Source organism: Lutzomyia longipalpis, chromosome 2 (genome assembly GCF_024334085.1).
Source record: "Lutzomyia longipalpis isolate SR_M1_2022 chromosome 2, ASM2433408v1".
In the NCBI taxonomy this organism is placed as follows: Eukaryota; Metazoa; Arthropoda; class Insecta; order Diptera; family Psychodidae; genus Lutzomyia; species Lutzomyia longipalpis.
In genome coordinates this window covers 32456882-32476320 of record NC_074708.1, presented here as the reverse complement: position 1 = coordinate 32476320, position 19439 = coordinate 32456882, and the positions used below count along the sequence as shown (strand labels likewise).

The following is a 19439-nucleotide window of genomic DNA, read 5'->3' as shown; positions in this document are numbered from 1 at the left end:
CCCTAAGCACCAGTATGCAAAGAGAATAAAAAAATATTTCTATTCTATTCCATCTTCCCTTGAAAGGATAAAAAGTTCTAAATAGAATTTCAATTTACTTTACGCTCTCAGAGAAATACAATTCTAGAGCTTTTCAATCGAAATCTAGCCTTGCATTACATATTATAAGCTTTTGAGGGAAAGCTCTTTCATTAAACTTCCATGAATCTTTGCAGTTTTAAACTAAAATATTGAATTTTCTGAATTTAGATTGAAATTTATAAATTCTTTTCAAGTTATTTTGTAAAAAATATCGCTTTCTTTACATTTTAGAAATTTTGAACTAGAAAAAAAAACGATTTTTTAGATTTTCTACATCTTGAAAATCATTTAAAATTTATCCTGATATCATTGTCATCCTTTGCCCCAGTCTCCCCTATTACGATAAATCCTCTTATGATTTTGTATTGGATACAAGGCAAGGGTGATCAATGTATTATCTATTTTTAGTTTGACATCCCATAAATTCAGAAAAAAATCTAATCTTTTCAACAATTCAGTGTGATATATAGCATCAAAAGCTCCCAAAGTGAAGCTTTCGTCTCGAGCTTGAAATTATAATTGTGTGACGTGCCAATGTTTCTTGCTGCCTTCAAATTGGGGTAATGAGGTAACATAATAATGTCCTGAAGGAATCCTTTCTACACCCTGAGAAAAATTGTTGACAGAAAAAAAAGACGGGGAAATCATCTAAACGGATGGAACCCGTAATAAAATAAATAAATAAAATAAGAAAAAAAGAATAAAAATGAAGGAGAGCTTTAGTAAAAAGAAAAATAAGTTGGGTTTTTCATGTAAATTCAATTCTTATTCAACAATTCTTTACTAAATTTTTCAATATTGTGTGAAAAATGTGGATATCTGTAGAGGGGCGACCGTGGGTGATGAATTGGATATTTTAAAAAACGGATTTTCGGTCTTATTCTCGGATAGAGAAGCACAACATCACAAACTTCTCATTTTGGAGATGATCTACATTCAAACAAACAGGGAGAGAGCAATCAATCTGCAGAGCGACACATCCAAACTGGGCACTGTGTATGCGGCCATCATACAGAGTATGAGACTGGATGAGGAAAGGAGAGTGAGAGTGAGAGAAGGAGAGAGAATGATGGGGAGAGCTCAGCGGGAGATGGAGCGCTCTGATGGGATGCAAGAGGGAGATGCGCGCGCAGTACAGATTGGCCACCAATGAGACAAGATAAGGAGGATTGTGTTGTGGATGTAGTGAATTTTTTGTTATTTCTTGACGTGGTTAATTTTGTCTATTACTTGTAAGAAAATAATGTCATGTAGGTCGTTTTGAGTCTTAATCATCTTTTATATTGTTGTAGGCCCTGAGGAAGGACTCAAACAGTCCGAAACGTTGGCCGGGAATAAAATCTAATTATCCGAGAATAAGACCGAAAATCCGTTTTTTAAAATATCCAAAATGTGGATATTTTCAGAGATTTTGGCCTTTAATCTACTAAAAATATCTACTAAAGTAAGAGATATTTTTTATTCATAAAAATGTTGAGAAAAAGCTTTAAATTCTTTCCCATTTCCTCGTGAGAATTTTTACAAAGTGAGACAGAGCGTGAGAATTTTTGGTGCAAAAGTCAGAATTCAGCTGGATGTCACACACATTGAATGCCATTTCGTTGGGGGATTTCAAATGAAAATGTACTGGTAAGCTGACCAAGCTTACGAGAGCTGTGTTTCTTTCAGTGTACCAATTTTGTGAGAGCAAACTAGAACGCGAATTAATTTAAATACGCGCAAAGTCGGGAAAAGTTGAAAAGTCATACCCTAAGAAATCTTTGAAACGCCATATCTCGGGAACGGCTCCATAGATTTTCGAGTTTGAGCTATCGTTGGAAAGGTCTTAACCTCAACTATAACATATTAAAATACGAGGTAAATTGTCGCTTCGCTCCAATTTACCTCGCCCCGCTTCGCGGGGATTTGTTGCGCTTCGCGCAAATTTTAGAAGATAAAAATTGTGATGGTTTGATTGAGGCCACTTATAAATCCCGGAGAAAAATTTTGGAAAGAGAAGAAATCATTTTCATACAACACTTTAGGCGCCAAATTCAAAAATTTGCAAAAACTGCATGAAATCTCTATGGGGGCTACCTGAAGGGGGGCTTTGGGGGGAAAATGAATACGGCCATCTGAAACCGCCTGTTATAAGGGGCCTCTGTACCAAATTTCATCGCGATCGGACAAACGGTGTGGATTTGTATAGAAAAGTCGGAACGACGATTACCAACAAACAGGCCTTTCTTTATTATATAGATGGGAAGCTCTCATCGAACGAAAAAGAAAAAATTTGCAAAGAGAAGAAATCAATTTCATACAATACTTTAGGCGCGAAATTCAAAAATTTGCAAAAACTACATGAAATCTCTATGGGGGCTACCTGAAGGGGGGCTTTGGGGGGAAAATGAATACGGCCATCTGAAACCGCCTGTTATAAGGAGCCTCTGTACCAAATTTCATCGCGATCGGATAAACGGTGTGGATTTGTATAGAAAAGTCGGAACGACGATTACCAACAAACAGGCCTTTCTTTATTATATAGATGAAGTAAATCGATAATGGAATTTTCGAAATATTGGAGTTCGAAATTTTCGAAAACTTTGTTTTTGATATTAGCGCCTCTCGCGGTCATTTCTCGAAGTTGCAATGTTCTACACATTTGTAAGGTTTCACGAAACCTTTCATTTGCGCTTGAGTTGATCGAAATCGGACTTGTAGAACCCGAGATATGACATGCTAACTTTGGAAGGCTATATCTCGAGAACGGCGACATAGATTTTCTTCATTTTTGGCATGGAGCTAGATAATATAGTCAGCTATAACATATCAAAAAATGAAGCAAATCGATAATGGCGTTTTCGAGATATTCATCGAAAACTCATCGAAAATTTTGTTTTTGATTTTTGGCCCCCTAGCGGTCACTTTTGAAACTTTCGATGTTCTAGAGAGTTGTAGGGTTTGTTGAGATCTTTAATTTGATCCCGGGTTGATCGAAATCGGTCAAGCCGTTTTCGAGTTATGGTCGATTTTCGATGAAAAATTGTGGCGGCCATATTGACTAAACGGCTTGACCGATTTTCGAAAATGAGGTATCGTTGGAAAGGTCTTGATGGCCCCTACAACATATAAAAATTTCAGATTTTTAGCTATTACAGGGGCTGAGATATAGCGAAAACAAAATTTTGAGGTTATCCAAAATGGCGGACGGGGGGGTGGGGGGTAAAATTTGACATCATAATCGGATGTCTTCCAGTCGATATTTAAACTTTGCCGTTTACCGCAAGTCTCTATCTATTACCGTTCTCTTGCAATTTAACGTTGTACTACGGACGGCCGGACGGACGGCCGGCCGGAAAAAAAAATTTTTTGGCGCATACGTTTTTTGGAATGTGGGGACTCTAATTCGTGCTCATCCCAAGTTTGAGCCCGATCTGACGACTTTCGATTTTGCTCGGTACACAAAAGCTGTGTCTGAAAGAAACACAGCTAACTCCGTTCAGTATCGTACGCAAGGTGTACCTATATTCTCAAAAATGCTCCTCATCTTGTAATCCATCTCCATTATTCCGGGTGGCTGCCTTCGAACAGTGCGGCAATGGATCGATGATGAAGCGAAGGGGGTGTGTGTGTGCTAACTTTTAGCACCATAAGTCCTCTCTCAGGGGGTTGTGTGGTGGGTGTTACCCCGGGGGATGGGATGATGATTCTATCCGTGAGGGGCGAGTGTGGGAGAATAATAAGGTACAAATACACATTGTATGTAAGTCCTGGGTGACATACAAACTACGCCTGTTAACACATTTGAGCACCGACACACATCGTCTGACATGTTGGTGTTACGAACGCCATCAGAATACTAAGAGCCCCACGATGGACGTGTGCTGTATTGCTCCATTATTGGCAGAAGAGTTGATGCCTCCCCCGAGGAGTCCCCACCGCCTGGGAGGCTGCTTAGAGATGAATGAGTGGCATTCCAGAGATGGGGTTGGGGTGTCATCCCACTACCCCCGGAGGCGGGTGCGAAGGGTCGTTTAATTGAATCTCTCCCATGAGGAACTTGACCACGAAGGGCTACTTATCAGAAATCTGGCACACCTTGGGAATTCTCTGCGTCCTCCCGCACTAAGCTTTACGTGCAATTTGTCAAAACAAAAAAAAACATGTGAGGATATTAAGGAAATTGAGATCCTTTCGACATTGCTTCATTAGGGCTTTCTTGCCATTATTTGCCATCATGGGGTGAATTTTTTAATACAAAATAATAGGAAATAATAAGCTTTTCTTTCAGAATCAAATTGTAGATATTTCTCCAAACAAAAAGCTTCAGTTAAGTACCTACTTTTCGTAGAATGCTTCTAGTTCCTGATCCCTATTACAAATAATGGATCAAATAAAAAAAATTACAAATTTTATAACTATTTGGATATTTGACGGGAATACTAAAAAAAAAAATAAAAAGTGCTCAACATTCTCAACTAAAAAATAAAGTTTGTGGTTTCAAAATTGTCTTAAAACCATGTAAAATTGTAGAAAAAATCACAGCTGAAAGTCCACAAGTTTCAATAATTCTGGACCATCTCTTAATATATTTTAATCCCCATATAAACCACAAGTAAAGCCAACTATAAAATGTTAGATTAAGACCATCCGCCCACCCTCTATTTCAAATTCCTGTATCACTTTAATCTGAATGTATTACCCCTGATCTATGATCATTTTGAACCATATTCTGAGGAAACAATTTCCAGGATATCTTGCTCAAGCTTTGCTCACAAATTCAATTGGCGGTTGCATCATTTACTGAAGGTACTGAATAATTCCATTTGGGAATTATTTATCTAATTGGTGAATATATATTCTGATTGTCGGCATGAAATGTCATAGTTCTGATAAATGCATTCACAAATGGATGGGACAATGGAGCCTTGTTTACACTGGACACTTCCCTCTTATAGCTTCAATTTTCCCCGAAGAAGGTAAACACAGGAAGATTCTTATTCAAAAGAATATATGTATGTACATTACATATGCATGTATGTATGAAAAGTTATGTATTGTGTGCCGAACAAAAGATTGCAAATTGATTCATCTTCTGTGGAATTTGTTACTTAATTGGCTGTCTGTTTATCATTCGCCTTCGTCTTCTTGGACATGGTTGGTTTATTGGAGAAAACTATTTCTTGTTAAGTTTGCCTTGTGAGGATGCCTGTCGTCATGCGGATGGGTGGAATTGTTGAGAATATATTGGTAGATTTCCTTCTACTTGCCTAAATCCATCAAGAAAACTCCTGTGCTTGGGTAATTGCACCCAACGTTGAGTCCTTATCATTTATTTGTCTCTCTAAACCACACAATAATAGTCACACACACGCGTCCGGAATTTATATCTAAATACTATTTGTGGTGCAATAAAATGTACGGAAGCAACTCTCACAAGGGGAGCTATTTCCCTCTTCGAGTGCTTCGCATAAGATGGTGCCATTTGGGAGAAGGGGGTTTGGTAGTGGTGGGAAAGTGGCCATCTGGCATTTGTTATTCGCCACGTTGGTAAACTCCATGGTTGCTTCTGTGAAGAATAACAGTAGAAGACGCAGCTGATGCCAAAAGGAAGGATGCCGTATTGTAGTTTTGGGTGCCAATATACCCTTTCCTTCCATGACAGCGTGTGAATATAATTGAGATCAGCATCGTGCCCCAAAGACAAGCAACAGCGACAGCATTGGGAATTTTCTTTTTCTTCCCCCGCACTATCTTCCTTTCCATGCGGAAGCACCAGAGATCCTACTTGAGAGGGACCAAAGGAGTCTTCTCATCAGCAAATAAAAATAATTCCCTCAAACGGAAAACCACCCACACTACATACTTTTCTGCTGCAGAAGGGAATTACTTTGCCTCAGAAGAATGAATATACAGTGAGCAATAAACAACCAACCCCAAAGCTTTCTGAATGATGCAAACAATGTGGGAGAATTCTTTATGCCTCCTATTTTGGAGGATTCTTTCCGACATTTTCGAAAATTCATGAGATGCCTCCGACGGGCGTTACATCGCATCACAGACACAAGATTGCCTTTATTCCATCAAAGAAAGTTTATTAAATAATCCTGGATCAATATGAGAGAGTACATTGTATGTTTTCCTTAGAGGAAAGAATGTACATAAACTTAAAATGCAATTTTCCTTTCAAAATTTAGTTATGTGTTATGGGTGCAGTGTTACAAAGAACTCTTTTAATTTTTAATCAGCTATTCTTATAGGCTAGAATGTATCGAATTCCTACTCTTGACTAGGTACTGATATTCACCCAAAATGCACAAAGATTGCCAAAATTAAAACTTACTTTTGGAGAAAATTATTTTACAAAACTCCAAAGTTGTGTCAGATTGAATCGCTACGATTGTTAATCACTAAGTCAGACTAAGTTTTTTATGCTATACCTAAGTTTTTAGGTTAGCTAGATTACAGTTTATTAAGTGAGGTATAAATTTGATTGAGTTAAGCCTAAGCCTTTTAAACTATTTTTTAAATTTTTAAGGTTAAACCTAAGTTTTTTAAGTTTTCAAAACTGGGCCTATGTTTTTTTTAGGCTAGGTCTAAGCTTTCAAGAGCTAGGCCTAAGTTTTTTTAATCTGAACCTAAGTTTTTAAAGTTAGGCCTAAAACTATATGCTAGGTTTAAGTTTTTTAATGTCAAGTTTAAAGGTTTTTAGATCAGGTCAGCATATAGCCCTAGTTGTTGCGCGTCGTGAAACAAGCCCATAGTGATGATGATAGATCAGGTCAGGCTGAATTAGGGCTGCAGGTATTTTTAGATGATTTTTATGAAGTTCTTTAAGCAAAGACAGTCTGACGCTTATTTTGATCATTTTCGCGCATTGAAATTATTAAAAATCATTAAAAAAAATGCATTTAGCCTCGCTTTGGAAAAATAGACTAAAGTAGACTTAGTGGTGAATTTCACCCTTTCATTGCTCTAATTCTTACGAAATAAGAGAACTTTTGAGGTCCTTTAAAGTATACAAATCACAAATAAGAAAAGTGATTAAGTTTGTAAAGTTTCAGAACATTAATTCACCTGAAATTTGAGGTCAAAATCTTCTAAATTCCACTCTAGATTGAATGAAAATTAACCATTATTCTACCACCGAATACTTTACACTGTAAAATTATCCGTGCTCCTTTGAATGCTCTCACCTAACAAACTCCTTCTAAGTAGTATGACTTTGAAGAAGACACTAATCCCTCACAATATACGCTCTTATAGGTATATACATATGTATATGGTATACAAAAGAACATTACGAAATGATAGACGTACACGATTCATCAACCGCATACTAGTTATTTAATATCCATTAAATTAGCAATGGAAATGTGATACAGAATACGTGGAGATGAGTAAAAGTGCTTAAGTAAACCTTAAAGGTTGCTAATGAACATTTTCACCCTCGAACGAAAATATTTTCCTCGGTTATGTTTATAATTTCAATGAGAAGAGAAAGCCTACAATCGACTCTCACCCTCCCCCAGTAGCCCCCGCATCTATCCATTCCCATCATGGTGGAATCTCATTTCAGTCATAGTATCTCTTTAATTAGTTGTTCAACTTTGACTCGAACAGTGTACAACAATTTTGACTCAATGGAGTATCATGTATCGATTTATGTGACACGGAGCACTGCATAACATTCAAGATGAACAGGGCAAAAGGTGTGGGATCACCTTTTTGTTGCTTGCTGGGATTTCACTCGAAAGGAGGAATTTAGAAAGAAAACTTTGCTCCTTTGTACATTGGGGAAGGAGGTGTCAGTACATTAAGATTGGATTACGGGGTTGTGTTTATGAGACTAAAGCTCCAAGTTACCAAAGGAACTTCTACTCAAGGGCTATTTTCCATGATGGAGTTGAGAAAAATAAAGAGAAAATTGCTTCGAAAGGAATTGCAAAAAAAAAAACACAAAAAGATATTTTGAAACGTTCTTGTAATCTTCAATGTCTTCAATAGCTTTCGAAGAAACGATTTTAAAGTTGCAATTTTATATATTGCATTTTTTTTTTAAATTTCAGGATAAAGGTTTGAACTTAATCTTCCTAAAGCTAGGAGCTAAATAATGAAAGAAAGCTATTTTGTAAAAGCTCAGCCTCATATATACCCTAAAACAGTCTTCCTACAACGAAGGTCTTTTGCGGTGTTTAAGGAATATCAAATAAGGCCATATAGGATATTTTCTATTGAGAGCAAGTGCATTCAGAGTTGCATGCACTTCATCTACAAATTATTTACCATCAGCAATATCATTCACGAAAGAATTCCATACATGGAAGAAGCAAAAATGGTTTGGAAGTTCTTTTCTCCTCTCAATCGTACAAATTCCATTGAATTTGCCATTATTCTTCCTCTACAATATGCATTTTGCTGTTGCATATTGCACATATGCGGGGCTTTTTTACTCTCAATATCCGCTTGGCCTCAATACTTATATGTATGTATATTCCAATAGATGGGGGCGGGTACACAATGTCTGTTTGACTGTTGGCAAGGTGAAATCACTTGCAATTGACGTTGATGTATCGGCGAATTAGATCATGGCGAACGAAAGGAATGTAGCGGAATAGACAAGAATAAACTCATTCTTGTCTTTTCATTCTAATTTATTTGTCCGTACAATTTCTTCGTTGTTTGCAGTACATCAATATTAGGGGCAGAAATATGGGTGGTGGGAATGTGGAAGGTTGAAGAGGCATCACATGGTGGGTGGTTTTGCTGAAAAGGTCTGAAGAAATTGGTTTGTTAAGGTTTGAGAGTTTAGTGAGGTGCTTCGATGAAGAAATTCCCAACACGCGTTGAGATTGCCCTATAATATTAGCCCTCATACAAGTAAAATTAATTCAATCATCGACTCTCTGTACACAAATTAAATTATTGATTCTTGAAGCATGATGACAATGATGATGAGTGAATTGTATTTTCTCTCCCTCTTCTACGTGAGGCAATGCGGTGTGCTTCTGTCAAGTATAATTATGTTCAACACCTTTTTCTCAGGGATACGGGTAGCCCATATATGTATTTAGGCAATCACGGAGGCCATATGTTTCCGCTAAAGCTTCCAAAATGGCGGAAAAGCTCACCCCAAAGCTAAAATTTGCTTATTAGCCAAAAATTATCGAGATTCAAATATATAACGAAAATTAATTCAAATGTGGAAAAAATGGCTAAAATACCCAACGAAAAAAATTCCATTCTTCCCTTATTTTGTTGTTTTGTATTTAATACAATAATAAAACATGGATTCCCGCAAAATAAGATGAGGGATACAAATAAATGTGAGAAGCAAAACAGAAGACAGAGAAATTATTCCGGATTTTTCGCTCGAGCTGCAAAAGCTTTTTTTTTGTTCTCATTCACAGGGAGTACATAATTCATTTATTCGAGAGTTCCCTTGAAGATGTTTTTTTTGCCCATTTACATTTTTTGCGCTGCCGCTATATCCTTGATATTTTCAAAGTCTCAACAATTTTCTACGGAAGCACGGAGAGATATTTTGCGGTGCTTTTGTGAGATAGTCTTTCATTTTTGTTCCTCTTTGATTTGCATAAACAGAAGAAGTTAAAATGAATTGTGGTAATGCCATTCGAGGATTATTTTGCAGTTTAAGCAAAAGTTCTTTGGAATTTTTTTGATGTTTTTCCTTCTTTTTTTTTGCAAAAGACTTTTATTTAATGAAACGTGAGAGCTATATAGATGATTGATTCTGAGAGAAAGCTTTGATGTGTTTATTAGTTTATTTAAGTGTTTGATTGATTTAAATAAGTGATACTAATCTAAATTAAAAGCTTAGAAGCTCTGTTTGAAGCTTTCTACAGATCTAAATCATTTTCATTAAAAACAAATTTTTTATCTAAATTTATTCACAAATGCTTTGAAATTTTCCTGAATTTCACTTCAAAATTGCCTAAAAAGATCAGTTCTAAACAAAAATTCTTGAAGTCTTGCACAAGAAGTTCTAAAACTCTTTCTTTAAGCAAATATTTTAAATTTTTGTGAAAATAAAATTTACTGCATTGAAAATTAACAAAGTAAGATTACCAAACGTATAACTGAAAAATCCTGGTTAATTACCTACAATTTCCAGCAAAATTAAAAGAAAAAATTATTTTAAAGAATTTTTGTAAAGTCCTTTCTTTAAACCATTTATAGCTCTTTTACCAAAGTATATCTGACTATACAAAATTGTAATCAAACTTCCTTCTTATAGACAAAAGTTACGGAATTTCGATTTTATCGGTACTGATATTAATTTCCGGTACAAGGACTTTGAGTACACTGCAAAGTTTAGTTACTTCACCCAGTTTTCGTTTTTTTTCATCCCATAGCGCACCATATAAACCCTTTTTGTCTTGCTTTTTGCAGTAGCAGTTTGGGAGGGGTGGGAAGGGCGATAGAGTTAAGGGAGAAAAAAAGGGAGTATATCCTGAAAGCTTTATGGACGAAGGAGGGAAATTGTGGAAACTGAAAACTGTGCAATTAGTGCCAAATTACAGCGAAGAACAAAAGGGTGGAAAGAAAGAATAAAAATTATAATAAAATTAGGTCGACTTTTCTCAAAACTTCCTCTCAACCATATCACACTGCTGAGGATTTTTTCTAACCCTCCCTCAAACCCCTAAATGTGGCACAATAGCAAAACAGCGCGGAAAACCTCTAGGTTTTTTTTTCCTACAACGTCCAACACTTTATATACCGTCATAGTCATCTTTTACTTTTTGCATTTATTACTCCTGCCACCTTCAATTTTTCTCCTCCCGGGAAAGCACACCTTTGGTTGCACGAGGTGGGAAAAATCCTATATACATTGCGCTCACTGGCAAAAGGATGGTGAAGGAAACTATGAAGAGATTCAACGAAGACGACATCCATTTGCAATTATATTTTCGTGTAGAAAAGAGAGATTTTCTGAGTAGTACACTGCCGTATGAGATCCAACCAAGCTCCTTTTCATCATCACCCACCATCGCGTCACTATTATCCTTCATACTATTATGATAACGTGAAAAGCCTTTTTGTCTTCTCTTGTCATGTTTTTTTTCTTTCCAGCTTTGCTCCCTTTGTCTCTTTGGCTTTTTTTCTTGGCACCATCCCATCGACTTCTTACACATTCTTCTCTCCACCCCTCTTGGGATTCCTTACACCCACCACCGGGCCGATGTGAGAGGACAAAAACATTCGCGCCAACTTTGTGGAAGTAAAAGACGAAAAATTTGAGTGAAAGACCAAGTATAATTCAAGTTTCGTTCTCACGAGATGAAATAATTGTTGGAGCTTTTTTTTTTCCTTCACATGCGGTTGACAAAAAACCTCGTCCTGCGTCGTGGTTTTGCCTTTCTTATGCCAATCCACGTGTAAGGTTTTCCTTTTTTTCTCTCCACATACCGAGTAAAGAAAAATCGCGAGCTCCATTGAATAAAGGGAGAATCCATGTTGGGAGCCACGATGAAATATGCGATAATATGTGGGGGAGAGCTATAAGGCCACGAAAAAAAAAGAAAGTCCCTGGGAGTGAAAAGAAAGTGGGTGAGTGAAAAAATATGAGAGACTATTGAAAGGTGAGATTGGAGTGGTGGGTGGATAAAAGAAAATCCTCCCCGTATTACACGGAGAAGAAGTTGACTTTGGGGGATGGTGTGGTAGTCACGGGGGAGGCGGGGACCACTGTAAGTTCACATTTTCGTGTAAGCCTACACCCCTTGGAATGTGTTGGAAGTAATCTCGGAGAATTGAGCTATTTAGGATATTGAGAAAACAATGGGAGTTTGTTTGCTTAAACGATTTCCCTTCTCATGTGAATTTCCAAAAAAACACTTTGGAGGTTTTTTCTTGTATTTCAAGGATTAAAGGTATGAGTGTTAAAAATACACGGTTGTTATATTTTTCGGAGCTAAAGTGCTCTTCATAACATAAACGTTATGCACCAGAATTTTAGATTTAGCTTTTCCTGCAGTTTTCCCTGCTGTGGATCGTTTATTGTTTCAACATGAAACGCCTGGTACCAGGCGCCCCCATTGCAAGCTCTCAAAAATGAAACAATACCACCCTAGAGGACTTCTTGCATACCTTTCGCGTATGAATGTTTCTACGTGTGACCCCTTAGTGACCCTCTTCAGATTCAACTGCCTGTGTGGGGGATGAAAAACATCCACCCTCTCAAGTGGTCCATATTCACGGAATATTCATTTCAGGAAAATGCTTTTTTACACACAAAAAAAATCTACATTTTGTGCCTTTTCCTATCAGATAGCTCACACGTATGCCAACATTCCATTTTCAGAATTTCCACCAAAAGTCTCCCATGACGTGGCTGCTGTAGATTGCAAAAGGGATTCATTTCCGAAGTGCAAATAATTCATCAAATCCCTCCGTTGATGCATTTTCGTTCACGTGTGTGTGGGCTCTGGCTATACAAAATCACTGTTAGCAACAATGACGCGCCCAAAATTGGTTATGCAAATTGACTCAATGGTATTTTCCCCTCCTTTAATATTATATATTTCAGGGTTATTGGGACTCAGAAATTAATATACGAGGGTGGGGTGACACACTGCATCAGTTGGGGATTTGAAATATGCAAGTTATAATGAAAATTCATGCGTGCAAAATTGACCAAGGCCGCACTATGGTTTTTCATGTGGGTGGAAAGTTTTTCTAAAATATGTTTTTTTTTATTTATTTTTTTTAGGGAAAATCTGAATTACGTGGCCAGAGAGGGTGTTTATTGGTGTTTTTAAATATCCTAAAGATGATTTTCAAACATTAGAAAAGAAATGTTAAATCTGAAAAGAGCTTTAAAGCTCACAATCTTTACAGCCAAAAAGTTCACAATAGGGGAGAGCGGGGCTAATTGTGACAGTTTGGAATTTTCAAATCGCGATTTCTCCCAATCTATTAATCGGAAGCACCTGAAAAACCCTCAATAGTTGACTATAGTTTGGAAATTATCCGATGAATAGTTTAGGAATAAAAAAATAAACAAATTTTGAGGCCTCCAAAAATACGTTTTGCGTGTTGAGAAAAATTCATTTTCCGACATTTTTCTTTTAGCGATTTTCCAATCTCACCGTCTTTTCCACGAGCTAGCTCAATGCAGAAAACGTTACCAAGGTGTATTTTTCACTAACTTTTAATGATTTTTCTGCACATTTATGCAAATCAACACATGTCGAGTGGAGCTAATATTGTCACCAATGTAAATCATATGGAATGTCAAACTATTGACATGTTTTCTAACCTTTTTGTTGCAAAATGTAGGGGTTGAGAAAATTACAAAATTCTGTGTTTTAGTGGATAGAAAAGTGAAATTCCTTGCCGTGGATGAACAGGAGAGGAGTTCGGTTAGTAGCTACAACTAATCTCTCAGGTGGAAAATCTTTGGAAATGTCGGAAAATTCCACCGACTTAATTACCCCCGCCGGTGACAATATTTGTCGACGGATTCTTAAAAAAGTCAAGTGAAGAAGGGTTAAGGAAAAGCTCGAAAACTCATATTTCCCGTGGAGATAGAGAAAAGCGGTCTGAGACAAAGTTGTAGGCAAGGAGATTTCCTATGACAATGACCTATCGATGAAAATTTCTTGCCCCGTGGGAGTCCTGCAGATAGGGATTTATCCAAATTGACACAAATAGCCCCGCCCTCCCCTACTGATAAAAAAAAACATAGAAAATTATGTTTTGAAGCAGATCTTGAAATAACCAAAATTCACAGAATATTACGTGCTGAAATTCATTGAAAGTTTCAACAAGTTTTGTTCAGAAAATGAACAGAAGAGCTTTTACAATGAGCTTAAAAATAGAAGCAAAGTGCCCAATAAGACATCAACGTCAAATTTATTATTCTTTAAATTGATTTTCCATATTTTATATTATTTCATTTTTATTAAAAAGCTTGGATCGTGAGAAAATCTTTCAAAATTGAAAATAAAAATTAAAAAAAAATACAGATAATGAAAATTCTCTATGTTATTAATATGTATAGGTAACTGCAAAAGCTCCTCTGCTATAATCTCACTTTGCACATGGGTTTTGTGTATATATGCAACCGCATGATTATTGTTATTATTATTAATGCTCGGGGCTATTGTATGCGGAAATCTAAAAGTTTTCTGCACCACAATTTTGCAACCACTTCAAATATGCGATATAAATTTGCTGAATGGGTTAATTTAAGCCTTTTGATGTGCGAACTCCTGTTATTTGTTCTGTACATATTATAAATAAATTTACAAATGGGTATAGATAATGATGGATATTGAAAGAGTTTTCCAGGAAAATAAAGAGCAATTATTAAAGTTAGTTTTATATGAAGGAAATTTTCATAATATTGATCATAAGTTTCATTCAAATATTCCGTAATTTGTTGAGAAGTCTTTTAGACCCTTCGTTACATAAGACTTATTAGGCAATACAGTCGTGACCTCGTGGTAGGACCGTCGTCAAAATGACTTCTCCGCGGTAAAACGGCTTCAGAATGAAGAATTTTGCCTTCGCAGTGGGACAATTAGTACTATTGGAAAGGTAGGATACTAATTGTCCCACTGCGAAGGCAAAATTCCTCATTCTGAAGCCGTTTTACCGCGGAGAAGTCATTTTGACAACGGTCCTACCACGAGGTCACGACTGTATATCCAAAGGTTAAACCCATTAAGGAATTAAAGAAAAACTTCTGAGAAAGACTTACCTACGACAATCATATCTCCGTGATCTGTGACCGTCTGAAACGACGGTGCTTCGGCGGAAACCTCACAGCGATATTTCCCTGTACTCGACAGGCTTACATTTTGCAGTACAACAACAGAGTCCGTTGAATTGTGAATCTGTAAAGAAAATGAAAAGAGCCTCAGAGTCTTGCAAAATCTTTTGAGATCCAAATCATCAAATGGATTTATATTTTAATTCAATAGAATTGAAGCTCATCAGTTTGAGTATATTCAGCACATTGAGCCTTTTTAACTCACCCCCCTTCCCTCTGAAAAAAAATTGCTTTCAATAAAATTCCTCTCAATTGTACTTAAATAACTCAACAGACGAGTTGTGCTCCAATAAATTACACCTTCACTACAAAACTTCTCTTCCATTGCTTTTTTTTCATAAATCTTACTCTCATATCCACATTTTCTATTGTGAATTTCCATTCACGTTATATAACAATAAAAATAAGTCTTCAATTTGATGTTTTATTTACCGAATCATGTCTCGAAGTCATAAAGCATTGAAGAGAATATAATGCACTTTTGCGGTGAATGAAGATGGTTTGCTTTATGCTTTGTACAAATGGGAAATTTATATTTTTGTATTGATAATCAATTTTCGATGATTCTCCATGTACTCTTCACTCAATATGTCAGAAGCATTTTTATTCTACATTTTGAATTTCAAGTAAAAGTTTGCGAAGCTTTCGCGTTGAAGGGTAAAATGTTGAGATTTTTGAGTAAAATAAATTTAAAACTTAACAGAAGGAAATATTCTGTGTATTTTCTTTCATTATTCATGTTCGAAGCTCTCATTTAATATAAAAAAATAATTCTTTATCAATTTAATTTTCATTGTTTAGGCTTTCAATGGGTGTGAAAAAAAAGAATTTGACAGACAATATTCAACACGTGTTGTAGATGATGTGATATGGGTTATCCTTTCCATCCTTATTGTATGTTTCATGTAATTTTTCGTACATATACACAGTCCCTAATTCTTTTTGCAATGACATGCGATACAGAGAATCCTCCAATTTTTCACCATTACCGTCATCAACAACCGATGGCATCCCTTTTCTTTGTACATTTTCCCTTCGAACAAAATCATCCGAGGGGTTTCCTTAAAAGTGTGTCATCACCCTTGAAAGTCGGTCTTCTTAGAGGACGTACATTATATACGCAACAAGAAGGAACATCCCATAGTGACTAATACCTCGCAGTGTCGTTCTCCTTAATAAATTATAACCGCCAAGATGATGGTATTATTAATTCGGACAGCGATATATCACCGCATTTCGGGATAGCTGTTAGATGTGAGATGGGGTTTCTGGGTGACGTTGGATGATGATGTATGCGGTGGGTGGGTGTGACATGGGGGGAATGGCGAGCGGATGTTACCACACAGAGAGGAGTAACAAGTAAATTTACTTAATCGATTTTCCACTTCATCCCATTGCGATGGGAATCCCCCAGAATGGCACCATCAACCCAATTCATTAAAATATCGGCTTCAATTTATTTCCACTCAATTTTGGGTGGTTGAGAACTTGTGGAATACATACATATATAGCATCTGACTATATAAAATCGAAGTTCATCTTGTATTCGATTGCTACTATTGCGCATTAGGTGCCACCTTACCTTCACAATATTTGATGGTTTTATGAAAAGGGTTTTGTAAAGTTTTGATTAATTAATTGACATGCTAATTACCGAAATCATCGCATTACTTCAAAGTCGTGGGTTAAAGCGAAAAATTAACGAATGGGGGTGACTTCTCATTTTATTTTAAATTTGGCAAAATTATAGAGCAAATCGAGACATTGGGCCTAATTCAGCGACCAAGAAACCCTTTAAATCTTTGAATTTTGTACTGAAATTTCAAGATTTCAAGCGAATTTCAAGGGTTTCTTGGTCGCTGAATTAGGCCCATTTTTTGGGTTTTTCTTGGGGCTTTCTCATCTCTATTTTAAAGTATTTTAATTGTTCTGTTAGAAAATATTTAGGTTTACTGTCGGAACATTGAAAATTGATCTGTATTCACTAGTCAAGAATTCAAGATCTTGAATTTAATTTATTCAAGAATTACTTAAAAGCTCAGATAAATGGCCTGGCTTGTGATTCTAGGTAGAATTTAAATTCTAAGGGATAGTAAATTCATCATTATGATTATCCACAATTTTTTTTAGCGTCATTGAGAAAACCAAACGGCAAAAGGAATACAACATTTTCTTCAAATAAATTAAACAAACAATTAAAATCAACAATAAATAATGGAGGTCCGATAATTATTGAGAAAATTCCAGGAAATCAGGGCTAAAAGAAAATTTTGAATCAACATTTTCTTCTCTCAAAAACTCAAAGGTGAATGTACCTACATAATACAGTGGGACCCCAGTACAACGACCGCTTGGTTATACTACTCTCGTGCATTGAAAATAATGAGTGTGAAGAGTACATCTAAGTGGTCGTTGTACTGGGGTCCCACTGTAATTAAAATAAATTTTCATTTAACCTTTGGTCTTTAAAAAAGAAATCACTTTGTATTTTTAATGATTTCCCGGATGTTTTCATTTGTAATTTTAAGCAAATTCAAATCAAAACTCTCCAAAACTTTCGGTAAATTGTATGATTTCATAGTATAGCATTAAACAAATATTCTCTCATGATGAAATGCTAAGTTTTGCGTCATTGTAGGTGAAGGAAAAGTTTGCGCTATCAATTTTTTTATTCATATATATAAATTCCATGTTGTTTTTCCCTTTACACACATTTCACCTTATTTTATTATAAATGTCTTATAGCTTCCTCTTCTCGGAGTCTTGCCATCACACCCCCATCCATGCTATTGGCGTTGGGGGTTGGGGATGATATGCTATTTGGTACGATATGGCTTTCCTGAGGGGCCTGGAGGGGGGTTTGGTGAGAAAATTTATTGTTTCGCAGAAAAAGGCGTGAATTCATCACAAAAGGGAGACTTTGGGGGAGAAAAAAAACACAAGAGAAAAGAAGTGTGGGAGTCCTTGTGTGAAAAATGGCAAAAAGCATTATAAATGAGAGCACGGAGGAGCGAAGAGATGAAGAAAGAAGGTGGGAATCAAATCAAAAGAGCAAAACACCATCGAAACCACTTTACTCAACAATTTATAGGAAAGGATAAAGTGTAAGTAATGACTGTATCTATATATGACGCTATCCTTCTCCATTTCCCTGGGACTTCTCTTAACGAATTGACGGTGAGGAGGGGGGACGAGGGGAGGGGTGTGATGGAACCGTGAGAGTGGGATAAATGTGTAAAATTGGTGTGTTTTACCTGAGACACTTTTTTTTTTGTGCAGGTGGATCAAATTAAATTAAGTGTAACTGTCGTGGATTCCTCTCAATGGATTCAATTAAGCGTTTTTCGTGCCATTCGAGAGATTCAATATTCTTCTCTTGGGGATTTTGTGTGAGCGAGCATATATAGAATTTTCAACATCCCCAGTACACTTTCTCATCCTTATGGGCGGCTCTCTCTTTCTCTATTCAGAAAATTCAGAAGGATATCTCCAATTTATTGCATTAACAATTCAAATTCACAATATATGTCTAATACAGGACTTTATTTTGTATGCATTCTGCATATCCAATCAAAAATGCATTTGTTATCAATAAGACAAGCATATTGGATTGATAATGCATTACAGGGGGTGTTTGGATTTTCCCGCCAGGGTATGTATTCCACAAATCACTCTTGGAAATTGATTTTTAATTGTTTATTTTGGAATTATATATATATATCTCAAGATATTAACCCATATATGTCAAATGTCTCGTTTATAATTCATCTGACTGATTAATTCTGTATGATAGGCATATAATTTTTAAAATATGCTAATTATGACAAGGATTATGCTTGAAATTTTTTTTTATTATAAATTACCAAATTTTCAAAAAATCTGCATCAGAAAATATTTATGCTCTACATGAATTTCATTTTTATTCAGTATAGCGCTCAATCAGTGACGTAGTATGGGAGGCTGATTGAGTGTTTAAATAGTCTGAAAGTTCAGGCAGTTTGTTTTCCTAGTTTAAAATTACATTAAGAATTTTAAGAGGAGAATTTTTAAGCTAAGAAATATCAAACGTTAGAATAGAAACGTCATACATTTGCAAAGAATAAGAAACAAAAAGAAACTGAAATAAGAAGGATTAGAAATGTTAAAGGAATAGTAAAACGTAAAACATCAGAGAAAGAGTAATAAATGTTATAAAAGATACATAAAGAGCGAGAAATGTCAATAATTTTTACGTCACATGTTAGAAAAGAAACGTCAAACGATAGAAACATACAAAGTTATATAAATCAAACATAAGAAAGTTTCAAACATACATATGTACATAAAATAAGCATCAAGAGTTAGACAAGAAATGTCAAATTTTACAAAGATTTAACGTTAGAAAATAAAACTTCAAACTTTTGAATTAAATTCAATGTTTGTTGAGTCAATCAAATCTAAAACCCTTGACATGAAACTCCAATGTTAAGTGTCAAAAACGTAAAATGTTAAAACTGTCAAATATCAAACGTTAGAAATGTCAAATGAAAAGTCTACACGAAAAATAGTCAAAAGCTTTTAATCAGAATTTCAACGT

The 19439-nt window shown here is 35.9% G+C and overlaps 1 protein-coding gene across 2 annotated transcripts in view; it reads right to left on the bottom strand.

Annotated features, from left to right (window-relative positions):
- Positions 1-19439, bottom strand: part of LOC129790334 (uncharacterized) — a 163411-nt gene that overhangs the window by 17934 nt on the left and 126038 nt on the right. For both annotated transcript variants that reach the window (XM_055827810.1, XM_055827811.1), the window contains exon 4: positions 14792-14927. In XM_055827810.1, coding sequence (XP_055683785.1) covers positions 14792-14927 — 136 coding nt within the window. The remainder of the gene's footprint in view (positions 1-14791; positions 14928-19439) is intronic.